At 44.6% G+C, this 27517-nt stretch overlaps 1 protein-coding gene across 2 annotated transcripts in view; it reads right to left on the reverse strand.

The window, feature by feature from the left end:
- The window catches only part of VWF (von Willebrand factor), a 157937-nt gene that overhangs the window by 92329 nt on the left and 38091 nt on the right, over positions 1-27517 (reverse strand). For both annotated transcript variants that reach the window (XM_083440694.1, XM_083440695.1), the window contains exons 16-24: positions 24079-24319; positions 21910-22004; positions 21267-21427; positions 17342-17445; positions 13857-13995; positions 11167-11307; positions 7104-7253; positions 4522-4662; positions 2519-2638 (exon numbers count right to left, since the gene is read on the reverse strand). In XM_083440694.1, coding sequence (XP_083296820.1) covers positions 2519-2638; positions 4522-4662; positions 7104-7253; positions 11167-11307; positions 13857-13995; positions 17342-17445; positions 21267-21427; positions 21910-22004; positions 24079-24319 — 1292 coding nt within the window. The remainder of the gene's footprint in view (positions 1-2518; positions 2639-4521; positions 4663-7103; positions 7254-11166; positions 11308-13856; positions 13996-17341; positions 17446-21266; positions 21428-21909; positions 22005-24078; positions 24320-27517) is intronic.

Here is a 27517-nt window from a genome sequence, read left to right on the forward strand (position 1 = left end):
GGGGGGCCGGCCGCACCGGGCGCAATATCTGGGGGTTAGGATTAGGGGGCGCAAATCCATGGGTTAGGGGGCGCAAATCCATGGGTTAGGGGGCGCAAATCCACGGGTTAGGGGGCGCAAATCCACGGGTTAGGGGGCGCAAATTACTTGCCTTGCCCCGGGTGCTGACAACCCACGCTACGCCACTGGATTTAAGTCATGTTAATAATGAAAGGATAGAGCTATAAAGGGTTCTGGTCCAGAGCATCAATTGTCTTGAAACAGGAAGCTTGTAGAACTGATCAAGACTCCCAAAATGGGAGAGAGCTTTCTTGAGGAGAGTGACAGGCGCAGGAAGGAAAAGGGCTGGAGCTCAAAGATGGTTGCAAGCTCCAAACCTGAGTGCTTTATTGAGACACAGAAGGGAGAGGAGGTTTCTATAGAGTGAGGAAGAGAAGATGTGTCCTCCCCCCCAACCCACTGCAATCTGTGTATGTGTATCCTTCCCCTTATACTGAAGGAAGGACTTCTTTTTCTTGTTTATGTTGCTTGTTTCACAAAACCCGCAAAACTTCAGCCACTTTGGAAGCCAGAGCTGCTATGTGGTCTTTCCCTGCCAAGCTTCCTTGCGGAGTGGAGGGCCTCTGTGGGGGCTGCGAAGGGCTTTTATCAGCTTGGCGGGGTGTCTGTACAGAAGGGTGCAGCCTTTGTACGCCTAGGACCAGGTGGCACCTTCTCAGGTGGCAGCAGACCCACCCCGCCCAATGGGGTGCACGCTGCCAATCTCGGCATTCCCATAAGCAGAGGGAGAGTTGAGTGAGTAGGGTGGCCAAGCTGGCGGGGGGGGGGGGGACTTGTTGGGACATCTTTGTCACTTCTTGCCCTGTTGCTGAATTCCCAAAGCATGACTTCTGAGAGCTGTGTCGGCTTCCAAACCTGTATCATTGATTGCCTGACAGGATACCTCTTCCTTTCTCACAAGCAAGAGCTTCTGTCTCTCTCTGTGTTAGGTGGGAGCCTGAACAGCCATTCCCTGTTATCAAGATGGCCAAACTCAACCATATAGGTAAAGGGACCCCTGACCATTAGGTCCAGTCATGACCAACTCTGGGGTTGCGGCACTCATCTCGCTTTATTGGCCGAGGGAGCCTGCGTACAGCTTCCGGGTCATGTGGCCAGCATGACTAAGCCGCTTCTGGCGAACCAGAGCAGCGCACGGAAACGCCGTTTACCTTCCTGTCGGAGCAGTACCTATTTATCTACTTGCACTTTGACGTGCTTTCGAACTGCTAGCTTGGCAGGAGCTGGGACCGAGCAACGGGAGCTCACCCCATCACGGGGTTTCGAACCACCAACCTCCCGATCAGCAAGTCCTAGGCTCTGTGGTTTAACCCACAGCGCCACCCGCGTCCCATATACAGGCCCTAATTTGGTATCAAATATGATGGTCAACACTGATTATCCAATAACCCTCAGCAGCAACTCGTTTCTTTCTTGTATTGAGGAATTCTTCTTATTTGCTTGTTCTTTGCAACAACATGTTTCTTATATTTCTTCATAAAATATTGGAAACTTACCTTTCCATAAGTTCAAGGCAGCTTTAATCATCTCAAAATTAAAACAAAGCAAACAAAGTAAACTGAGTGGCCTCCACCTTACTTTCTATGATTATTTGTCCAAACTCCATTTTCTGGGTGTTCCTGAGTCTGATAATGGGAAGTGAGCTAGACTGGGGCAAAGTGCCTTGGACAATGGAGGGAAGAAAAGAGAATTCAACTCTCCTCTCCTACATCCACACAAAAAACCCACATCCTCATGATCTGTGAATGCAGCAGAACACGACTAAGCATACAATGTTGTCATGGGCACCATGTCTAGTTTAGCCCTTAGATCCCACAGCAAATAGGATGAAGGATTATTGGGGGGCATAGCTGTCAACTGTCCCTTATTTGGCGGGAAAGTCCCTTATCCCAGTGCCGTGTCCCGCTGCTGTCCTTTATTGATGATGTCCCTTAAATTTCCCGGGTCTCAAAGGAAGCAGCTCCTCTCCCTCCCTCCCTGCCGGCCAGGGAGGAGGGAGGCTCCAACTGTGTTGCTTGGCTACGTTGCTCAGCCAATAAGGAGTCTAAGAACGACTGGGGGTGGAGCTTGCATGCCTTGTGCCGATCAAATCAGCCGCGTTGCCTGGGGACTCGCCTTTGCTCAGCGCTTCCCAGCGGAGAGGTGACGGTGGTTTTCCTTGCTGCATCCCCTTTGCCGGGTTGCTGCGCTGTGGGAACCACCGCTTGAAGCTTCATTTGGCTGCTGGCTGGGCTTTCTGCCTTTGGCTTGGAGGGGCTCAGAAGTTGAACATAACTGTGCTGGGAAAATCCCTTATTTTGGCTGCTGATCCCTTATTTTTGAGGCTGCTGGTGCCTTATTTTCAAATCTGTAAGTCGACAGCTGGGGGGGGGGATGCTGCTGCTGCTACTGCTGAATATTTGTCTGGGTAATGGAGCCGGCAAAAGAGAGAATGAGAACTGGATAAGAAGCTTCTTACCAATTTCTTACACTCTTTGAAGGTATTGCTGTTCAGGACGTTGCAAGACGTTTCCACCATCACTTGCTTCACCACATTACCATTGCACAGTGAAGATGCCAAGCTCTGTCCCTGAGAAAGCTTAACAAAGGGAAGCGATATTGACATGTTGTTATTACTATACCATATGTGACTACTCAACATTCATCTGCCTATTCATTTAGCACAGGGGTCTGCAACCTTTAAGACAAAAAGAGCCACTTGGACCCGTTTCCGAAGGAAAAAAAACTGGGAGCCGCAAAACTCATCATTATAAAAATAACTTTTTTGTCACTTTTTTATTATTTCTTTGTTTGACCCCTCAGAATTACTCCTCCTCATAGAAATAGACGTTAAATTAACAAGTTACCTTTTTTGTGTGTGTGTGTGTTCTTCACTCCCCTTCAAAACAGTGACCAGCGTACATGCCCCCTTTCAATGCAGTGACCAGCGTACATGCCCCTTACAATGTAGCAGGTGGGTGGGAAGGTGACTAACACACAAACTGCCCCCATGCGACGTCACAGCCAGTACAGCGCCCGCCACAGTGGGGAGTGTCGGGGCGCACAATGCGCCTCCTCCCCTCGCTAGTATCTGCGCCGGAGCCGCGGCAAAGGTGTAAAAGAGCCACATGCGGCTCTGGAGCCGTGGGTTGCAGACCCCTGATTTAGCCTATATGTAGCAACAACGGTGATAATCCAATCTAGGAAGTCACCACTGGATCCCAATAAACAGGGACAGATATTAATATCTGACATTTCATTTCTTTATGAAAATGGCAGGCTGAGCAGTTTATGGTTGGGCATGTGGAAGAAGCTGTGCAGTTCGTGCACCCTGTCCTATATTCACAATTTTAACAAGTGTACATACAAAAAGGGAAATAGGTAAGTTAAGAAGCACATTTGAAAACCATGATAGCAGAATCTGCTATAAATAAAAAGGTAAAGGACCCCTGACAGTTAAGTCCAGTCACAAACGACTCTGGGGTTGTGGCACTCATCTCACTTTACTGGCCAAGGGAGCTGGCATACAGTTTCCGGGTCATGTGGCCAGCATGACTAAGCCGCTTCTGATGAAAGCAGAGCAGCGCATGGAAACACCGTTTACCTTCCCGCTGGAGTGGTACCTATTTATCTACTTGCACTTTGACGTGCTTTCGAACTACTAGGTTGGCAGGAGCTAGGATTGAGCAACGGGAGCTCACTCCGTCATGGGGATTTGAACCGCCGACCTTCCGATCGGCAAGCCCAAGGCTCAGTGGTTTACACCACAGCACCATAGAGACCTCCAAATATAGATAACAAACTGGAAACCATGAAAAGCCAGCTTCTCAGTATCCGGCCATACACTATTGTGTATAATGTTCACAACTCAGTTTTTAATTTCATACTGAAGCCTTAAAAGAGTTCATGTTTGAATTAATTGTGGGATGTATCTTAATTTATTGATCACTTGTTTTATTTATTAATTGTCTTACTTGTATTATGTTAGCCGCTCTGAGCCCAGCTTTGGCCGGCGAGGGTGGGATATAAATAAAAAGTAATTATTAATTATTAATTATTAAGTATTAAGTATTAAGTATTAAGTATTAAGTATTAAGTATTAAGTATTAAGTATTAAGTATTAAGTATTAATTATTAATTTTACCAGACTCGCAATCATAACTACTTTAGCTTAATCTTCAACAATAAAATCATGGTTGATGCAAACTTCAAGGCAAACGCATCACAACTGTCAACATGTACTTTATTTTGTCTTCAGAATTATTTATTATTCTTTGATTGGATTCTTTGTTGAAAGGTGTTAGGAAGGCTTAGACAATTCCCCAAGTCATACCCATGAGGCAAGGATCAGGACCACACACAAATCCTAGAACATTAAGCACATCCAGACCATTCACTAGACCCATCTATCTGGAGATTGAAAAACTGGAATTGTGGACAGGTGATTCTGCCCCCTTCCCATTCTGTTCACACCAACAATACCTTTGTGACATCAGCACACTGTGAATTAACTTTCCAGGAATTCCCAAAGTCACTTGGATCCACTTCAAGCTGGTTTTTGCTGCTGGTCAAGTCATTGTTTTGGATACCATCAAAATTGCCACACAGACCACATACTTTATCCTTGAAAATAAACAAATAACAATAACATACATTTGTTTAATTAAAATGATTTTTGCACTCTGATATTATTGTTGTTGTTGTTGTTATTTACTAAATGTCTATACTGTCCTTCATCCAAGGATCACAGGGGAGTTTAGAATATAAAAACATAAAGAAGGAACGTTTTATCATATGTGGTGGGAGTGTAAGAAAGTGAAGAGCTTCTGGGAGATGATATATAATGAGATGAAAAAAATGTTGAAGTATACATTTGTTAAGAAACCAGAAGCCCTACTTTTAGGCATTACAGGAAAGGAAATAAGAAGGAAGGATTATAAACTTTTTCAATACGCAGTTACAGCAGCAAGAATTCTACTGGCCCAGAAGTGGAAAAAAGAGGAAATACCGACGAAAGAGGAATGGAGGATGAAATTAACAGACTATGCAGAACTGGACAAGTTAACAGGGAAAGTTAGATATCTTCGAGACCAAAAGTTCATCGAGGACTGGGGGAAATTTGTGGAATATCTGAAAAGTACATGTGAAGTACAAACAAAGCTAGTGGGGTTTAAAGAAGCACTGTAAAAACTGAGGTATATTGTTAAATGAAAATGGATGTTTGGAGGGGGGACTTATGGCAATAGAGAACAGAAGTAATGCGTAAGCAAGAGTTAAATATGGATGATTGTCAGAGAAGATGAAGGAAGTCCAAAAGTATGGAATTTGTGAAAATTTGGATCAAAATTGTATATTTATGTTAAACCTTAATAAAAAGCATTTTTTAAAAAAGAATATAAAAACATAAAATGAGTATCATAATAACAAACAAAAACAGTAACACTCCATCACCACCATTCAAAGGGCCATAGATTGTTAAATTAGATTCCTAATTAGTTTACTTAGGAAGGTTTTTGCCTTGTACCTAAAGATATGTAACGAAGGTGCCAGACGAGCCTCTCTGGAGAGAGCATTCCACAACTGGGAGTCACCTGAGAAAAAGCCTGTTCTCAGCCACCCTCCAGGTGTCTCATGGAAGAAGGGCCTCAGATGATAATTACTCGGTCTGAGCTGGTTCATACGGGGAGAAGCTGAGGTCAGAGAGCTCTGAGAACAACTGAAAATATATTTGTATTTGCTCTTTTTGTGATTTCAACTGTTATTAATTATCTTTAATGTACACTGCCTCGACACAGTTGTTTAGAAGGTGCTTAATATATTGATGGTGGTGATGATTAGGTCCAAGGAGTTCATGGCAGTGTGGAGGTGAAATGTAATTCACCCCATGTTCTCTTATCTTCAGAACAAGGCAGGTTAGGATGAGGGAGGGACTGGCCCAACTTCATGGCTGAGGTGGGCTTGGAACCTCAGTCTCCTCAGTGCAGGGTTACCAAATAGGCAGAAGAGGCAGATTTGTGGGGCCCTGCGACAACAAATCAAAATAATATTGATTTAATCTTGAAAGAAAATTACAACCAAGCTTTCTTAGTTCAATGGTACCCCACTAGGAGATAATCTGTGATCCCCCACCCACCCCAGATATTTTGACTGCCCAGGGTCCTCCAAAGGGTTTAATCCGGTTCTTCGTCTCCCCAGTTCATACCCAACGCTATAGCAACTACCCCATTGGATCTCATATGCAATTAAGAAAGGATGCAATTCAACCAAGTTTTACTGAGAGGAGATCCATTGTAATCAGTGAACATGATTAAGTTAGGTCCATTCAGGGCTGTCTTAAGCATATCTGGTGCCATGGTGCAAAGCCCCCTCCGGCGCGCCCCGCCCCCCTGTTACCCAAAGTTGTCACCCTTTTTTTAGGGAGAACAACGCTGCCGGCAAGGAAGAGGCGGAGGCTGGTGCCTCCCAGCTCAGCTGGCTGCTTCGTGCAGTGGCGTAGCGTGGGGGGTGCAGGGGGGGCGGGCCGCACCGGGCGCAACATCTGGCGGGGGCGCGCTCGCACTCGCAGCTCTCTGAGTGCTAAAATCCACGGGTTAGGGGGCGCAAATTACTTGCCTTGCCCCGGGTGCTGACAACCCACGCTACGCCACTGGCTTCGTGCCACAGTGGCCATGGCAGACGGAGGCTCCGGGCCCGGTGGTGCTTCAGTGCAGCATGGCAGAGGCGGGCGAGGGCGGCGAGCTGATGCTTGGAGCCCTCTGCCTCTTCCCTGGCGCCCTCCAGAACTTGGCGCCCTGGCGCCCTGTGCCACTAGCCTCTATGGGTAAGATGCCCCTGGGTCCATTAATTTCAGTGGGTCAGCTCTGAGCTCAGCTGAATAATACTCTCTATCCTGTGTTCTGTCAGATGCAGCACGAGTTTACCTCCATCAGTCCCTGATGTTGCCTTGCCCTGCCTCCATCACTCTCTGCCTTTTTCCAGTCTGAATGGTGTCAGTGATAAAACGCAGAATGGCTGGCATAAACACACACACATCCTTATTTTGAAATAAATCAAAGTGGACTTACTTTATAGTTCTCTTTCAGAATAACCGTAAGGCCCATGTCTCGATCCCAAGTGAGAGCAATTCCTCCTCCGCCCAGCAACAAGATGTAGTAATGCCCAGACTTCAAGACTTCAAAGTTGACTTCTTCTCTAGGAGGTGTCAAGATGTTTACCTTCATCAGAAAGATATATATAGAAACTTCAGCAATGGAGCTATAGGTTACTTTCATACACAGTCGCAGGAGCACCATCAGTGATGGGCACTTGCGTTCAACACTGTGGGCTTGTGGGGAATCCTGCCCTCTCCACAGGACCCAAAAATGCTGGTGCCACTGGCAAAGGACCAGCTCAGCCTAGGTCTCTTACATGCTTTATGCTTTCCTACTTCCCCAAGGGTAGGACAATACAGGGGACAGCCGTTATAGGATCAGTTGTGAGAAGAGTGTACAGGACATTTCTGGGGTCTTGCAATAACTATTTATCAAGTATAGTTGAAGTTTTCCTCAGGTTTATTGTACACTGCCCTAAAATCCTTGGATGAAGGGCAGTTTAGAAATATGAATTTTGAATTTTTTAAAAATCAAAGTTAATGGGCATCACGACATGCACGAATGATGAGTTCCATGTGTTAATTGCATGAAGAAATACTTTCTGATTTCTTGCATAAACCTGTTGCCTGTCACTTGCCTGGCTGGTTTTGAGAGGGAAACGTCTGTAAATTTTACTCACAGAATTCATAGTTTTATAAATCTCTCTCTCTCTCTCTCTCTCTCTCTCTCTCTCTCTCTCTCACACACACACACACACACACACACACACACACACAAATGCAAACACATAGTGTTCCCCCTCCATGTGCCTAACTGGTAAATCTCTTTTCTTTAACTTTAAAAGAGGATAAGGAAGAGGCCGGAAGGTGTTAGCCGCCCTGATCCCAGGGTATAAATAAATATTATTATTATTATTATTATTATTATTATTATCTCCTGAATATGGCACAGCTCCTCTCTGCCACTTAAAGGCTAGTGTGCGCTGAGGCAGAGGAACAGAGTTATCCAAGCCAGAAAGCTGCTAGTTTATGTGTTTTAAAATATTTTTCCCTTTGTTGGTTCAAATTCATTTGAACTTTTTTAAAAACTGAATCGTTTGTGTCTTCAAATAAACAGAAGTGCTTCCCCCCCCCCCGTACAACTTAAAAATGAAATCTTTGAATGAAGAAAAAAAAAGGTGGCAACCACTCTTTGTATTTTCAAACCCCCAAACAAAGAAGCATTGTGTGCCTTCAGATTTCACTGCAAAAAAATGTTTGCAAAGCTCTAGTATTCCAGGGATAATACAGCACTTTCGGAAGTTTAGGTAATGGTAATTCTATAACACACTGGAGATCTGTGAAGGATGAATGCAGCGACATTCCTGGCTGTTACAATGCCCAAGACAAAGAGCTGAACTCTGCCCTCTGGAAGGGGGCTCGGTCTTTTGTTCTTCCTTTTTCTGTGTGAGGGGAAATGCAAAGTGGGGTGGACCCTCTGATTTCCTTTGCATAACATGTGGTTGAAAGGAGGGAAGAGCAACAGGGCCATCTACAGAATTATTGTTTTTCCCGGTCAACCCAAGATTTGCTTTTAACAGAGGGCTAAATATCTGAAGTCTCTTGCCTCCTGGATTTTGCCTTCTCTTGAAAGGTATGCCTTTTTTTCCATCAGTCTTTTCTCCTCACCCCTGAATTTGTTGGGAAAGAATCCGGTGACTATTTTGGCCAGATCTGTCCTAAAGTTCTCGGCTTTGGGAAGTGTGAGATAGAACTGGAGCCCCTTCAAGGAAGCACCAGTACAGTCGTAACTTGGATCACGAAAACCTTGCGAGTCAAACGTTTTGGCTCCTGAACACCGCAAACCCAGAAGTGAGTGTTCCGGTTTGCAAACGTTCTTTGGAACCTGAACGTCCAACGGGGCTTCCGGGGCTTCTGATTGGCTTCAGGAGCTTCCTGCAGCAATCAGAGACTGTACTTCTGAATGTTTTGGAAGTCGAACAGATTCCGTTTGACTTCCAAGGCACAACTGTTGTTGTTTAGTCGTTTAGTTGTGTCCGACTCTTCGTGACCCCCTGGACCAGAGCACGCCAGGCACTTCTGTCTTCCACTGCCTCCCGCAGTTTGGTCAGACTCATGCTGGTAGCTTCGAGAACATTATCCAACCATCTCATCCTCTGTTGTCCCCTTCTCCTTGTGCCCTCCATCTTTCCCAACATCAGGGTCTTTTCCAGGGAGTCTTCTCTTCTCAGGAGGTGGCTAAAGTATTGGAGCCTCAGCTTCAGGATCTGTCCTTCCAGTGAGCACTCTTAGTTGATTTCCTTTAGAATGGAGAGGTTTGATCTTCTTGCAGTCCATGGGACTCTCAAGAGTCTCCTCCAGCACCAGAATTCAAAAGCATCAATTCTTTGGCGATCAGCCTTCTTTATGGTCCAGCTCTCACTTCCATACATCACTACTGGGAAAACCATTGCTTTAACTATACGGACCTTTGTTGGCAAGGTGATGTCTCTGCTTTTTAAGATGCTGTCTAGGTTTGTTATTGCTTTTCTCCCAAGAAGCAGGTGTCTTTTAATTTCGTGGCTGCAGTCACCATCTGCAGTAATCATGGAGCCCAAGAAAGTAAAATCTCTCACTGCCTCCATTTCTTCCCCTTCTATTTGCCAGGAGGTGATGGGCCCAGTGGCCATGATCTTCGTTTTTTTGATGTTGCTATTTTAAATGCAAGGAAGAAGGAAGCACTTTGCTGGAAATGTAACAATCCAGCCTCCCATAACTATCCTCTCTTGTCATCTTGCCAGACTGCTGTATTGCAGTAGATACTTTTTAAAGGAGTGCCAGCAGTTAGAGTTTTCTTCTGCCACGAAATCTGAATTTACTTTCTGAATAACAAAAGATAGTGAGGCTCAAGTGTGCCTTAACAACATGACCTGCTCTTTGGAAATGGTTACTGTCACCACAACTGGTTAACACGGATTATCTTGGGACGTGGGAGAGCAGGGGGGAATTTTTGACGTATTTAAGCACCCACGAGCACCAACACAGAAAACAAGTTCTTGGGCTAATATGCAGGAGCCCTGCTTCAAAGGAAACCTTACAGAGCCCAGACTCTCTTAGTAAACCTAAATTGGTTGCTCTCACCATCCACCAAGGGCTTCAGAGGGCTCATCCAGACTCCCGCTTGTCTTGCCACTCCACACACACACACCAGAAGCCAGATCTTTACCGCTGAATCGGCGCATGGATCAATTGAGTTTTCCCCAGATTGCTGTTTGCTCTGATTCAGTGCTAAAGAGCAGGTTTTCCTTGGGGCAAATGGAAAACCGCTCAGACCCATGCTCTCTAAGCATGGGACAAACAGAAGTGTGAACAAGCCCAGAAAAGTCCTGCCCCACTGCAAAATCAGCAATATGGAATGCCTTGCTTTTAAATATGACACCACTGAGATCATAGTAAAGTTAAAGGGACCCCTGACCATTAGGTCCAGTGGTGGCCGACTCTGGGGTTGCAGCGCTCATCTTGCTTTATTGGCCGAGGGAGCCGGCGTACAGCTTCCAGGTCGTGTGGCCAGCATGACTAAGTCGCTTCTGGTGAACCAGAGCAGTGCACGGAAATGCCGTTTACCTTCCCGCCAGAGCGGTACTTATTTATCTACTTGCACTTTGACGTGTTTTTGAACTGCTAGGTTGGCAGGAGCAGGGACCGAGCAACGGGAGCTCACCCCATCGCGGGGATTCGAACCACCAACCTTCTGATCGGCAAGTCCTAGGCTCTGTGGTTTAACCAACAGCGCCACCCACATCCCACTAAAGTTTGCTGACCCCCTGTTCTAGTCCAACCCCCTGCAATGCAGGTATAGGCAGCTGTCCCTTACGGGGATCAAACCTGCAACCTTGGTGTTATCAGCACCACACTCTAACCAACTGAGCTATCCAGGCTGGTCATAGAGTAGCATATTAATCAAGTCAAAAGTTCTTAGTCCAGACTTCTTAGAAAAGCATTATAAGGCTTGCACCTCCCCAAGGGGACTAAAGTAAAGATAAGGGGCTCATACTTACATCTCCGTTGTACAGCTCAATCACTCCACTGTCAAAGAGAATGCTAATCCTTTTAGTGCATGTCTCTCCTGTGAAGCTACATCCCTCATTGGCAATGAGTACTCGGAACGTTCCAGAATCATCACTACCATCGCAGTAATCCTTTAAGAAAGGGAAGTGGCATTGACGACAGATGTTTTGAACATGCACACAGATTAAAGGTAAAGGGACCCCTGACCATTAGGTCCAGTTGTGGATGACTCTGGGGTTGCGGCGCTCATCTCACTTTATTGTCCGAGGGAACCGGCGTACCGCTTCCGGGTCATGTGGCCAGCATAACTAAGCTGCTTCTGGCGAACCAGAGCAGCGCACGGAAACGCCGTTTAGCTTCCCGCCGGAGCGGTACCTATTTATCTACTTGCACTTTGACATGCTTTCGAACTGCTAGGTTGGCAGGAGCAGGGACTGAGCAACGGGAGCTCACCCCGTCTTGGGGATTTGAACCGCTGACCTTCTGATTAGTAAGCCCTAAGCTCAGTGGCACCACAGCGCCACCCACGTCGCACACACAGATTACCTGAGGTTTTATTGACAATTGTGTTATACGAATGTTATTAAATAAATAATAAAGATCACAAGTGTAGGGTTTGCCATTAAAATCTGAGTATCTTGAGATTTCAGAACAATAACCTGAGATCTTTTTCTCTGCACTTTCGGCTCTAAGTAAAAAAAATCTCCTCTCTCTGATGCCTCCATTCACACATCACTGCTGAAATCTATGTGCGAATAAAAAACATCCACCCACAAATGGACAAAGCCAATTTAGGTCCATACAGTTACAGCACTGCACAGCACTATACCACCAGAACTGGCTTTTAGGCTGCTGTGGAGCACAGGAATTGGACCTGGGCATAGTGGTTAAAAAACCAATTTAATGTAATAGGTTTTCCTTTCAGAATCTTGTACGCATTTATAGATGGATGAGTCCCACTGATTCTGAAAGGGACTTACACAACTGTCAGCATGCAAAGACTGCTACAGAACAACCTATTCCTCTCTCTCCTGTTTCTCATAGCATCATCGTGTCCCAGGCAGTGGAATACAGCTCTGCAACTCTATCCAGGGGTCCATCAGTTTTGTCTGGCCTTGATACTCAGCAAAGCTTTACAGTTGCCACCAACTCTGCCCTTTCCCCTAATTGCAGGTGGGGTTCTCATCTGTGACACTATGCCAACCTTCAGAACTCAAGTGAGAAAACTTGCTACAAAGTGCCTTTGGACCCCAGCACAATATCCCAGAAATCTCTCATCTTTCTCTAGGCTTTGGAGAAGAGTGATAACTTTGTTCTCAATATCATGCTGGGCTTTGGAGAAACTTGGAAACAGCTGTACTTCTCACTGCTTCCCAAGTGCCTCCAAAACCCAGAACAAAAACTGTGAGGTATCTTCACCAGAGTAAAAGTGAACCATCACTGTGACAACTTGGCAGGTATGTTTGATCTGCCTCACTTGCTACTCAACATCTTAGGAACCTTCTGGCCATGCTTGCTTCACTGGCCAATGTTTGCACCAGCTTGGAGGGCAGTGAGCTTTGATCCTATTGGACATGGCCTGTTGTGACCCTGCTCTCCTACCTACCCAGGCCTACGGCCTGTTGATGAGACACTGGTGGGCTCTTCTCCAATGCCAGACTGTGAAATCACACTCTTGATTTAAAGTTGTCATCAAATATATACAATCTAAAGTGACTTTGAGGGTTTCTTCTCTGGTAAAACGTGTTCTCCTTCATGGAGAGTACGTGTTGCGGTGGGGGCCGTCAGGACACTCCAAAGTTGGGGGCGGGCTAATTGATCGTTGGCCACTGATGTGATTGGGCTTCCCTTGTCGTTGGGAAGAAGTTAATGTTGCCATTTGTTGATTGACAGCCAGAAATGCTTAAACTCTTTGCACGAGGCTAGGGCTTCCTCTTTTCGCCCGTGCATCGGATTGCCCCTCCCCCTCCCTATATTTAGGGTTGTTCGCTTTGACCTTGCTATGCCTGTCATGGGGTCGTCTGCTCTTGGGGCAGGGGCCCAGTAGGAATTTTGTCCATCTGGCTGCTTGGCTGGGGCCATTTGCTTTTTGCCTACTGCATAGCAAATCGTCACAACTTGCAATGTTGCGGTTAGGCATTGGTTTATGGTTTGGTTGGTTGAGGGGCATGGATTGGCTGCGCCTGCCCCTCTAATGCTGCTGCTGCAAGGGATTCCGTTAAAGGAATCGGGGGCTAACTATTGCTTGTCCACCCTGTCAAGGGGGCTCGGGCCATTGCAAGAGCTCCTGGTTGCATTTGGGGAGGGCTGAGGGCAGGTTCCCTGCTCCGTCGCTACCCCCAAGTGTCTTCCCCTTTTCTGACTTTCGCAGGTGTGCGGAATGTCAGTCTGTCCCCCATGGGGGGGGGGCAGATAATCGCAACCAATGCCTAAGCAACCAGTCACATTTTTGTATTTTAATAAAGTTATGGCCAAAATTATGCCAAAAAATTCTGTGTGATGTGTGATTTATTGGGGTGGCCCTGGGGACCTTGACATGCAAAAATTCTGAAGAATGTTGAAGGAAGCCAAAAGAGCGTCCATAGGTTTCGATGGTAGTTTTACATATCTCTAACCCTTAGCATTCTCTCAGCCGCCGCCACCCTCATCTCCAACAACTGCATTCTATCCCCACTCTTACCTGAACTAGCACATACTGACAGTTCCCTGGAAACCTGTACTTCAGTCCATCAAAGGTCAAGTAATGAGATGTTCCAATGACTGAGCAGGTACCGTCACAGACATTTTCTGTGCATTCCCACTTCCGAGCCCGACAAACACTGCAGAGGGCAAAAGACCAGCAGCTGTTATTGTCGATGTTGATGAATAAAAGTCTGCTTTATAATTTGGTACATGGACAAAAGACAGCCTGTGTCTTGCAGGAAGCATGCCCAAATCACGTCACCTATAAAACCTTGAGACACTAACATTTCTAGATATCACTGCAGTACCTATTCATGCTTGTGAAGATAACAAGTTTCTTCAGCCTAGACAGTCAGATTACACACTTACTTACACACAAACACACACACTTCAAAAATTGAGGTCCTTTCCCCTGGTTATGACACTGTTGAAACTTTGGAAGTCCACAAATTTTTATTTAGTTTGGAAACCACCCAAAGTTTGTGGGTGCCATCAAACTTACTTCTCCTCTGAGAGAATTCCAAGGCCTAAGATTTCAAGGTAGCTTTTGAAATCTGGAACCAGGCTTTAAAAATCTTTTTATGTGCTTCAGAATAGTTACACCTTCTTTATAACAACACACCAGTACCAAAGACCAAACAGGCAAAAAACCACCCCCAAAACCAGTGTAACCATACACAGTTAGGATTCCCTACCATTTTATAGGCTTGAAAGTCTAGTAATCTCCAGATTTTTCCAGGCTGTACCCATGACCCTTTCATGTCAACTGAAGTCCAGTGTCCAGATCAAGGGAAGAAAGAATACTGTTCTATTCTGCCTTAGTCAGAACCCACCTGGAGTCCTGTGTCCAGTTCTGGGCAACACAATTTAAGAAGGATACTGACAAGCTGGAACATGTACAGAGGAGGGCAACCAAAATGATCAAGGGTCTGGAAACAAAGTCTAATGAGGAATGCTTGAGGATGCTCAGCCAGGAGAAGAGGAGACTGAGGGCAGATAAGATACCCACCAATTTTATTGGGAGGGTTAAACATGTGCTGAAATCTTCTCCTGTTGAAAACTGTGCATCTTAAACAGGCATAAGTTTATCTGGATTGCACTCCATGCATTTTAAATGCTGCTTCTGAAAAAGCCACTAACTTCCTTCCTTAAAGAAATGTACAGTCTGGCACACACTAATGTTGTGTGTGTGGAACCCACAAAGATCTATAAACAGCAAGTTAAGTTACCACAAATAGATTCTCTCTTTACTTAAAGGCTATGTGTAAAAAATTCTGCCACTTCTGTATTCCCAGAAAAGATCTAGGCATAACACGGAGTGGAGCATTTTACAACATGTAGTGATTTACCATGGATATCCTGCTCTCTGCTGCTTATTCTCTTACGAAAACACTTTTATTGCCCTCTGAAGGCCAGTATGGGTTAAATAAGGGGTGTAATAAGGCTAGTATTTCCTTTCATTCATTCTTTTCTTTTTTTGTGTGCTCATAAGACGACTAAATAGCAGTCGAGGGCGTGAGACTGCATACTTCCTATGGCTCTCTGTTTACCAAGGATAGTCCATAATTTCTGGTAACAAAACAACAACAACAACAAAAGAGGCAACACATTAAAGGAACATCTGTCCTGACAGGAACACTGAATTCCTGGAAAGTGCTGTGCGCAAGGTTTTACTGGAATATGTTGAACAATTCATTATTGGGACAGTTTACTACTTTACAGAAATGGAATTTGCAGCTCCTTTCGGAGGCACCGCCTCTTCCTTTTGTTTCCTTGTGGTTGGTGCTGCCTCATTTATCACCTGCTCCTATTTTTATGTTGTTTATTTTAGCATCTCTTTTATCTCTGTCCCGTCTCTGGGAAGATTTCTGGAGGTGCCTTTTAAAATCTGGTTATTTTGCTTCTACAGTAAAAGCCAAGAATCTTTTTCTTGGGTACCAGAAGTTTCCTGGATCTCAGAAGCTGGCGGTGCGGGGCAGCTGGTATCTCCTGTGTGTGTCAAAGTCACACATGTGAACACGAAAGCAGCATGCCGTGCAGCACCTATCATTGTGTTGCTCGTTGTTGATTCTGACATTATTCTGATTATGTTGTGCGTTTTTAATAGTTTTGTGGGTTCCTATCTTGGTTAGCCACTTACTGGATTTTCAAATAAAAATCGGGATACATAAGTCTTAATAGATAAATGAAGTAACCACAGATCATGTTATGTACTGAAGTTCTCACCCTGGGCCAGCAGGGGGATACTGTAGATAGTTATGCAAATAAGGGATCGAAAGTGACGTTCAGTGATTGGATAGTTACAGAAAATGGTTACTGTTGCGTTCTAGTGGAGCTCTATATAAGCAGGCTGGCTGAACCCTTCAGTTCAGTTCTGTTCTGGCCTGTGAATAAACAAGAGCTGTTTGAAGAATTGCTGTGTCGTCTGATATGTTCACCCACAACTTAACAGATCAGTTGCAAGATGATAGTCTACAGGTTGGTCTCAGCAAGATCCCACAACAGGGCCCTGCACATGTTTCCTTCCTTCCTTCCTTCCTTCCTTCCTTCCTTCCTTCCTTCCTTCCTTCCTTCCTTCCTTTTGTTCTCCCCCTGCCCTCTGATTCTTTGCATGGGAGGTGGGCTCCCTTTCCAAGTCAAGTTCTTTGCTAAGAGGGATGCTCTTTTAGACTAGCATCTTATTGCGTGACCAGGCGGCGACAGCCCCAGCCCCCAGGGATCATAAGGAAGGAATAAAGACTCTGACAACGTTATATGGAATTAAAATTAGACCACAACTTCATTAAACTTCCGAATGTAGAAAGCTTAAGCCTTGGGCGTGTATCCCTCTCAGCCCCGCCAGCCAGGGGGAACTGGGGCTCATCAGGGTAAATGGGATATGGGGGTGCTCTGCGAGACGTAAGTGTAGCAGGCAGCCCAGCCCGTATCCCCGCACGCAGGGTAGTTCACTGACAGCCTTTCAGTGTATGGCCAGTGACACCCATATATATAACCCCTTTAAGAGGGGGACCCTGGAATTACCGCCACAGGGGGGTGAGTCACCACTTCAGCCCCCCCCCCCCATATAGGGAATAAAAGACTAAAGGATTCCACCCAAGGCCATAACAGTCAAAGTTGTGGCGAATTGCTACAGGGAAGACAAAACCTGCCAATGCAGGAAAATTTCTTCCCGGTCCTTCAGCAGCAACCAGTCAAAGACCGTAGCAGAACCCGCTAAACAGGAAGAAAAAGTTAACCTGCAAACAATAAACATTAAACAAAAGGGATGTTAGGGAGGGTGAATCTCCAGAGCTGACTGCCTGGCTATTGTCAGCTCCACCCCCTATTTTTAAATGGGGCTGGCCCCACCTCCCAGCAAGAAACTTGATTACTGAGGCCGGGCGAGAACCTCCAAAAATTTGTCCTACAGAGCCAGGTTTTATTTTAATGCAAAATCCGTCTCCTTCCTGAGCCAAGGGACCTCAATGAGAAGAGATTGCTTACCAGGTATTGCAGTCTTTCATGACGGTTTCCCCTGGAGCATACTCTCGCCCGTTATGAAAACAGGGGCATTTTTCAGGTACGATGCATTTGTTTCCATGTCTTACCTAGAACAGAGATGGGTGTTTTATGGAACCATTATAGGGGACAGAATAAATATGGTAGCACACAACAGGAACACGAAAACAAGGCACATAAGTAAAAACTATCAGGGCCAAATTATAGGGAGGAAATTCTACAGCTTCCAGTGAATACTGAAGACACAACTCTTTACCCTGACCTTTGACACCAGTGAGATGTGTTTGTAGGACTCATGCTACAAACCAAGCAGAGGGCCTTCTCGGCAGTGGCACCCTCCCACCAGATGTCAAGGAAATAAACAACTACCTGACTTCTAGAAGACATCTGAAGGCAGCCCTCTTTAAGGAAATTTTTAATGTTTGATCTTTTATTGTGTTTTTAATATCCTGTTGCAAGCTGCCCAGAGTGGCTGGGGAGGCCCGACCAGATGGGCAGGGTATAAGTAATATAATAATAATAATAATAATAATAATAGTGATGATGATGATGATGTTTCTGTAATCGTGTGTTGCTTCAAATGGTCTTTAAACAGTTTTTGCTATTGTGTTTTGATGTTGTAACCCATCCGAACTCCTCAGGGTGAAGGCGAGTAATATGTTATAATAATATAAGAAGATGATTTTAACAGTAGTAAAATATTTGAACGGTCAGTTGACTGGCATTCTCAATGGAACCTCATGAAAACGAATACTAAAGATATCTCTTAACCCTGAGTAAGTCTGCTGCCCACATAACCTGAATGAGTTAACCACTAAGAAAGTGCAATGTGCGCCTTTAGAATTTGGTAATAATGAGCTTTTAGAATCTTCTCTCTTTCGCATCCAGCAGAGAATGTCTCACCTGGGAGTGCTGCAAAGATGCTGGCCTGTGTCTCCCTGGCCCTGGGGCCCTGATGGATTCCTGCTAACAAAAACTGTTAAGGCTGAAAGTGACAGAGAACAACTTGCTGTGAACCCAGAAAAGCAGGCTGTTTTGGAGCTTTCAATCATGTCAAGATTTAATGGTGGTGGTGTGTTACTTTTGCTGCTATTGGGATTGTTTTTTTGTATGTTATTGTTAGACCTTACTATTAATTTTTAAGGGAATTGCATGATTTATTGTATATTTCTTAATGAGATGCTTTCATTATTGCATTTAAATTTTGTGCAGTGTTTTTTCATGCTGTGAGCTGCTTTGTGCCTCCAAATAAATGTTGATGATCGGTGGAAGAAGATTGGAAAAAATTCAAAGTATATTTACAGAAATATTGCAAAATTAATGAATGTTAGAAGAATGCTGGAATGAAGTTATATGGTTTTAGCAGAAATGTTATAAAGAATTAAAGAATTAAGTAAAAACTGATTGTTAAGGGGTTAAAGTGGAAAATTTAAAGTTAGATTGTGTTAAGATAAATTTTAGAACAAAAAATTGAGAAAGATGGAAAGGATTTGCTGAAATAGCTAATTGAACTAGAATACAAAAAAGGGAGGTGTGAGGAGGTCGATGAAACTAGTAAATGAAAGGTAAAGATATGGAATATTGGGTTGTGTTTTTAATTTTTTTAATATATTTTTTTTGTTCTTCTTGTTTTTTCTGGGTTTTTTTCCTTATCTTTGATGTATTGCTTGTTAAATTTTTATTGTGTTTTTTTATTGTCTTTTTTTCTTTCTTTTTTTACTTTTCCTTTTTCTGTAACTATTAAACTTTTAATAAATATTATTTTTTTAAAAAAACAAAACAAATAAATGTTGATGATTCTTCCCCACCTTCTTTTCCCTGCTTTTCCATCTTATGGGGCTTTGCCTTCTTGCTCATAAAAGGCAGAATTTGAGCAGATCTAGCCTGCCATGTAGGGGCACAAAAAGCTGCAGATGCGAAACTCCAGTTTTCTGCACAAACATTGAAGGCAAGGATATCTTTAGCTGTTTAGGCATCAACTTCTTAGTTGAGTAAGGAGCTGAGAAGAAGCGTTGAGCAACAGTGCCATCTAGTGCCCTACAAAATACTCTTCCTGCTTTATCAAACGGGGAAATGTTATACCCAGCCGATTAAAAGCAGCTTTGGCTGGGAGTATAGCAAAGACACATCCAAAATGAAGATTTACAGGATAGATGATTAAAATAAATGAGCGGTTAAATCTAGATGGCTTTCCCAGCTTTGACGCAGGAGCTAAGACTTGAACTGAGTAAGTAGTCTGCAAGGAACCAAAAAGACAGCTTCTTTTCACAGGAAAAGAACAAGTATGGAGGATGCTTTCATGTGCGAATATATACTTTCTGATATATTTTTTCCTATATCTGTAGCCTGGCATTACTGCCTTTCTACAATTGACATACAGGAAACATTTTGTTTCCTGCATTGTAACAAAAGGGCTTTTTCCTTGTTTTGTTGTTGTTGTTGTTTTTTAGAAAAAGTCAATCAAAAATGAAAGTTTGCCCCAAAATGTGCTAAATAAATATTTTCCTCAGTAAAGAGCTTGTAATCTTTATTACATTTGAATCCTGTCTTTTCTCCAAAGTGCTTAGTTAGAACAGTGTTACGTCTATCGACTCCGTTTAATCCCCTCAACAAGTCTGTGAAGTAGGTTAGGCTGAAAAACTAGCCTGTCCAGAGAATATTCAGACAATGTCCAGACAATGTGTACTGAATATGCAGAGGGAGGAAAAATACGATGTCTTCCACTGTCCTTGCTCCACAAACTCTTATGCCCTCAGGTGACAGCCTGAACAATGTGAAGGTCTGCTTGCTCTGCTCAACATTTGTGACTGAACAAACACAAACCCCTGTGCTGCAAAATGTGACAATCTACAAAAATGCAGACGCAACACGCTGGCTAATAACTGTTAGTAAATATATAATCGGTATGGTGTCATTCAAAATATATGAATAAGCCACTTCAAAATAATATATGTATCATACAACACATCTCACAAAATATACAAGTAACTGCAAGTTGTTATATGTATCAGAGTCAAACAAAGATTGAAGCAACCAGTGAATAGCGAAGAACGCCAAACCGTCTCTCAAAGGAAGACATCTCTCTGAAGTCTCAAAAGGACAGTGCACCAGGAATAATTCAACTGTTTTGGAATAAAGTCGTTAGAATTCACCACTCACTGGCTATTCATTGGTTGTTTGAATCTTTGTTTGACTCTGATACATACAACAGCTTGCAGTTACTTGTATATTTTGTGAGATGTGTTGTATGATATATATATACAGTGGTACCTTGGATTAAGAACTTAATTCGTTCTGGAGGTCCGTTCTTAACCTGAAACTGTTCTTAACCTGAAATACCACTTTAGCTAATGGAGCCTGCCGCCGTGCCGCCGGAGCACGATTTCTGTTCTCATCCTGAAGCAAAGTTCTTAACCCAAGGTACTATTTCTGGGTTAGCGGAGTCTGTAACCTGAAGCATATGTAACCTGAAGTGGATGTAACCTGAAGCGTCTGTAACCCGAGGTACCACTGTATTATTTTGAAGTGGCATATATTTTGAAAGACATCATACCTTTTATATATTTACTAACAGTTAATAGCCAGCGCGTTGTGGTTGCATTTTTCTACATGTTTACAATTCTGACCACTAGCAGGGCTGGCCCATCCATGAGGCAGACTTCGGCAGCTGCCTCAGGCGGCAGAATCCAAGGGGCACCTTCACAGGTGAATCTCCCACCACCACCACCACCACCACTGTTGCCACCAACCCAGAAGTGAAATCCAGGAGTGGTGATTAGAGTGTGGTGCTGGTAACATCAAGGATGCAGGTTCGATTCCCCAGATAGGACAGCTGCATATTCCTGCCTTGATGGGTTAGACTAGATGATCCTCAGGGTCCCTTCCGACTCTACTATTGTATGATTCTTACCCATCCAGTGGGACAGAGGCAGCCAGATGTACATCCTTGGCTGAAGCAGCCCAATTCATAGGTTTGGCACGTCTTCATGCATTCAATTCCTTTAGCTCTTGGGTCATTTGCAGGACATACAAACATGGTCATTGGGTGCCTGCAGGCCACACTTCGTTTTGCTTTAAGAAATAAAATTAGAACACGAGAGTTAGCTTTCACTCCCAATAGCAAATCATTACAATGTTCCAAAGGAGGTCAAACTTAATCGCTCATTTTCCGTACCCTATTGTATCCCTGCCCAAAAAGTAATAATAATGAGAAGAAGAAGAAGAAGAAGAAGAAGAGTTTGGATTTGATATCCCGCCTTTCACTCCCTTTAAGGAGTCTCAAAGCGGCTAACATTCTCTTTTCCCTTCCTCCCCCACAACAAACACTCTGTGGGGTGAGTGGGGCTGAGAGACTTCAAAGAAGTGTGACTGGCCCAAGGTCACCCAGCAGTTGCACGTGGAGGAGCGGAGACGCGAACCCGGTTCACCAGATTACGTGACTACTGCTCTTAACCACTACACCACACTGGCATTAAGCAGAGGAACGGATGGAATAATAAAGAAATGTTAATTATTCAAACTTATTTTGCTAAAAGAAAAGAAAGAAGACTAACCTCTGGCAGAAGGACGATGTTGAAAGAAAACGTCTGGCAGGAAAGCCCCTGGAAGTCTGTTTGAGCTACAATGCATGAAGCCGTTTTCACAATAGCTAGAAGAAAGAAAGAAGCAGTGGCTCCCTTGCAATAAACTGAGGGGTGGCTTACATACTATGCTTTGCCGCAGCAGCCAGTAGCCACGTGGCTACCTGACTGGTGTCAACTGCAATCCCCAGAGGCAAAAAAAAAAGTGGTTGTAGGAGCATTTGTGGGATTGGGCAGCAAGCCAGGTAGCCCAATGGAACGTGGAATTTTGATCCTGGGCCAAGTTGCATCTCAGTAGTAGTTTAAAAGCAGGACAGGCCCACCCATGAGGCACCGTGAGGCAGTTGCATCAGGCTGCAGGATGGGGAGAGCTGGGAGGGGGCACTTATCCAGGTCTCAAGATGCACGCCATTCGCCTCCTCCTCTGCCTGTCACCAGCTGCTGCCTCCACTGCCTCCTCCACCAACCTCACCACTGCCGACTGTTCCTCTTTAGCCTCCTTTTTTCTTCCCACTGCCTACAGCGTACCAGGGCTGTTAGAATATTCTGTTCCACCTTAAAAGAAACAGGCATGATTGTTGTGTGTCACATGCCTGTTTACACTCCAGCACAGCTTGCTGGGAACTTCCGTTTGTGTATAGCTTTTGCTTATGCTTCTTGCTTGAACACGAAAGGGGGAAGACATGTTTTTTCCTTTGTCCTGATGTATGCTGAATAAACTGCTTGTAAATACGCTTTACATATGCCTCTATCTGCCCTTCCATTGTGAAGCGTTTGTTTACTCTGCTGGCTTGCGTGCTCAGCTTCTGAAAGGCTTCTGAAACTCTGAGTCACAGTTTTGATGCGGAACCAAGGACTGGAGTTCGACCAGCAACCTGCCAGTTGGCTGGAGCCAGCTGGGGGCCTGCCAATTGCTCCTGCTTCCTTGAACGCATCCCATTAGCCCCTCTAGTCACCAGTGGAGGCGGTAGTGGTATGCCATGTTCTGTTTTGCTTCAAGCAGCAAAAAACAGTGGTACCTTGGTTCTCAAACTTAATTCATTCCGGATGTCCATTCCAAAACCAAAGCGTTCCAAAACTAAGGTGTGCGTTCTCATAGAAAGTAATGCAAATGGATTAATCCATTCCAGACTTTTAAAAAGACAACCCCTAAAACAGCAATTTAACATGAATTTTACTATCTAACGAAACCATTGACCCATAAAATGAAAGCAATACTCAATGTAAAGGTAAAGGGACCCTTGACTGTTAGGTCCAGTCGCGGACAACTCTGGGGTTGCGGCGCTCATCTTGCTTTACTGGCCGAGGGAGCTGGCGTTTGTCCACAGACAGTTTTTTCCAGGTCATGTGGCCACCAGAGCAGCGCACAGAAACACCATTTACCTTCCCGCCAGAGCTGTACCTATTTATCTACTTGCACTTTGTGCTTTCAAACTGCTAAGTGGGCAGGAGCAGGGACCGAACAATGGGAGCTCACCCCATCACGCGTATTCGAACTGCCGACCTTCTGATCGGCAAGCCCTAGGCTCTGTGGTTTAACCCACAGCGCCACCTGCATTCCTTTGAACTGCTCCTGTACTATAAAATAAATAAAACAGTATTGCAGATGATAAAAAGTTTAAAAAATCTTACTTGCACTGATGATAGTCATTGTTTGGATGGGGTTTTTTTATCCATGTCCGCAGTCACACAATCAATCAATCCATCCATCAATCAATCAGTAGCTGAACTGGAATCCACACAGTCACAAAAACAAATTAACTGAAAAAGCCTCAAAACAAAAAAACACAAAATAAATAGCAAAAACAAAAGCATCAAATATAAGATCAGAACACTGCAATCGGAAACAGAAGGCTTGAATTACAGCGGGGGGGCACAAAGTAGCAGCGCAACAGGAAACACAGGGGGACGCAAGACGGAGCATGTTTGGCTTCCGAAAAAAGTTCGAAAACTGGAACACCTACTTCCGGTTTTGCAGCGTTCGGGTTCCAAGTTGTTTGTGAACTAAGCTGTTCGAAAACCAAGGTACCACTGTATCCCGGCCTGGCCCTGCTTACTGTTCTCCTCACCTTCCAGACCTAGATTTAGACATAGCCATGCACGGTATGGTGGGATGCAGTGAGATCCAAGCCATGCACTCACCACATGGTGTGATGATCAGAGAAGACGTCGTCTGGCTGGAAGATCTCACCATCGTAGTAACAAGAGCACAGGGACTTTTGCACACAGTCTCCCTGCTGGTCAAGGAATAATCCAGCAGGACAGTAGCAACCTTCCATGCAAAACTCATTGCAGTTGGTATCTGGATAGGACAAGGATCGGCAAGTCTGATTGCATGGACTTCCACACTGCTGGTAAATCTGACCTGCTGGACAACTCAAAGCTGTAGAACAGAGTAAAAGAAAGAAGAAATGTATTGTAGATTTTTTAATTATTATTTTAAAAGGTAAAGGGGCCCCTGACCATTAGGTCCAGTCGTGGCCAACTCTGGGGTTGTGGCGCTCATCTCACTTTACTGGCCAAGGGAGCCGGCGTACAGCTTCCGAGTCATGTGGCCAGCATGATTAAGCCGCTTCTGGCGAACCAGAGCAGCACACAGAAATGCCATTTACCTTCCCGCCGGAGCGGTACCTATTTATCTACTTGCACTTTGTGCTTTCAAACTGCTAGGTGGGCAGGAGCAGGGACCGAACAATGGGAGCTCACCCCATCACGGGTATTCTAGCCGCTGACCTTCTGATCGGCAAGCCCTAGGCTCTGTGGTTTAACCCACAGCACCGCCTGCATCCCTATTATTATTTTACAGTTCCTGATATAACAGGAATGCTATTTGGGAAGGCGAGAGAGAAGAATTGGCCGTCCTTTGTCAGAGTTGCCCCTCACCACTAGACATGCCAGAGGTAAGATCCTGTAGGTGCCTCTGACCTATTCTCAAGGACACTGACGAACACACATCCCAGTGGGGACAGGATGGAGAAACAATTTCCAAATGTTGAACTTTGGAGGTTTTTAATGCTGGGGAAATCACTGCAAAAAAAGTGCTGTCTTAAGGAAAGACATTCCAAATAATTATACCTTCTGAGCTCAAAAGCCACTGCAGCATAGATCCTCTCCACACAATAATTTGGGGGAATCCATACTATTTTGTTATTGTTTTTAATTTATTTATACTCCGGTTTATCCCCCCTGATGGGACTCAAGGCAGCTTACAATCACAAAAATAGGGAGGGGGGACATTAATAGAATTGAAACTCCCTTTGTGGAACGCACGGTGGCGTACAGACTTGAGTCAGGCCTGTTTAGCTTCAACAAAATGGTAGCCTGAATCTTCAGACCATACTCTAGGGCCACCAGGTCAGATTAACTGGCCCTGGGTGACAACGGCACATTTACTTACATTTACCTACATAGCTGAAGATTGAAGATGCTAAACGCAAGACCTCAGGTATGAACCCTGTACCCTACCAGCTGGATTCCCCTCCCCCCCCCAGCCAAATTCTTGCAGTCCTAGCAAAGGCAGAGATTAGTCAATCCTTGCTGGGTCAGCTTTCATGTCTGAATGTTCCATTTGGTGGGATTTGGGTTATTCAAGTGTGGTTCACTGTGTGAAAAGAAGGACACAAATCATAGCTAGAAAGTTCTTATGTGTACAAAATGACTATAAAAAAATGCAGCCCGGCAAAACACCAATTCTTCTTTTTATGCACCCAACGTTATATGGCACCAAGGCTGGTTCTAGACACATCAGAGAAGCGTTTCAGTTAAACAAGTGGCAAACTTTGTATGAGAAATTGGGTTAGCAAAAGGGATCTGCAAGGCGCCATCTGGTGTCACAGTGCTAGAATGCATAAACAACGCATATAAAGTGCTTTTTCTTTGCCAGAGTACCTTTTATTCTCTTTCCATAAGCTAGCCAGAAGGCCAGTCTAGGTATTACTTTAATTTCATGACGAACAGCCAGCCACAAATATTAATAATAAATTATTTATTTTATAAATAAACAAAATAACAGTGTGTGTGAGGTTTTAATTGGGACAGGAAGGAGGGAAGGCTTGCTCCCTGCTGCCAAAGCCATGATCCTGACTAAAATCCCTTCTGAATATCACACACATGCACAAACCCACATTTAGTATCATTTAAAAAAGCAAACAGATGTTGCTGCTGGCCACAAAATTAAAGTAACGTCTATTCTTTTTATCTATTTTTTTTGTACGCTGTTCTTCATTTGAAGATCACAGGCTGGTTCACAACTTAAAAATATAAAATGGGGACACAAAATTAGAATAGCAGGGCCTTCCTAGGAAATATAATTCAATACCGAAGGAATGTGATATTCCCCACTTCCCGAATATCAAGAAGGAAAACTGATTCCTGAACCAGCAGCGCCACACCTTTAATGCCACCCTTGGCATGCTGCCCACAACTGCACAAAGGTTTGTGCTTCACTTGTCTGACAGGTTTCTGCAGGGCTTTGTAGTACTTCAATCCCCCCAAAATTTATTTGCTCAGAGTCCACAGCGGATAGAACAATATTGGCACATGCACAGGTCCACTGCCTCACCTCTGAGCTTCTAGAAAACAAAACAACCATTCATACATCACCTAGAATCCCAAGGACCAAAACTAGTTCAAGTCATTTTAAATGGCCGTGGAAGATTCTTATTTCACTAACAGCCTGTGCGCAGGTCCCAATCCAGATCGCCCCGTGGGATGCCAGCAGGGGGCTCCAGCCCAATTTCGTCCCCCACTGTAATCCTGATCTGGATGAGGGGGGCCCTGCCTCCTATTTGCATAAGAAGCAAACTCCTATTTGCTCCAGTGAAAATTTTCCCTGCTCGGCATAGTTCATAGCTTCTCTGAGTTCTTCAAGCCCCTTCGCCACGGCAATCCGTTACATTTTCAGTAGTCATTTACTCAGAAACCTAATTTCTATATTCAAAAGCTGTGGGGGGATTTGGCTAAAGAATTGTAGTGCACTAGCTTATTAGTGCACTAGGTTATTAGTACACTAGCTTATTGATGCTTTTGAATTAGGGTGCTGGAGGAGACTCTTGAGAGTCCCATGGACTGCAAGAAGATCAAACCTCTCCATTCTGAAGGAAATCAGCCCTGAGTGCTCACTGGAAGGACAGATCCTGAAGCTTTGGCCACCTCATGAGAAGAGAAGACTCACTGGAAAAGACCCTGATGTTGGGAAAGATGGAGGGCACAAGGAGAAGGGGACGACAGAGGATGAGATGGTTAGACAGTGTTCTCGAAGCTACAAACATGAGTCTGACCAAACTGTGGGTGGCAGTGGAAGACAGGAGTGCCTGGCATGCTCTGGTCCAGGGGGTCACGAAGAGTCGGACACGACTGAACGACTAAACAACAACAACAACAACAAAAATTTTCCCACCTATGGAAACAGCAGACACCACAGGGGCAATCAGAATCAGGACCACAGTAAAGGCTTCCCCTCACACAATCCCCCAAGCCCTATGGCAGGTTCCCAATGTGGACCAGGCACCCTGCGCTGGCTATTTGTGAAAGGAAAGTACTGTGCTCATGGGGAAACCACAGGATAAACATGTTATGAAAT

This window comes from Podarcis tiliguerta, assembly GCF_965153285.1.
Source record: "Podarcis tiliguerta genome assembly, chromosome: 5".
In the NCBI taxonomy this organism is placed as follows: Eukaryota; Metazoa; Chordata; class Lepidosauria; order Squamata; family Lacertidae; genus Podarcis; species Podarcis tiliguerta.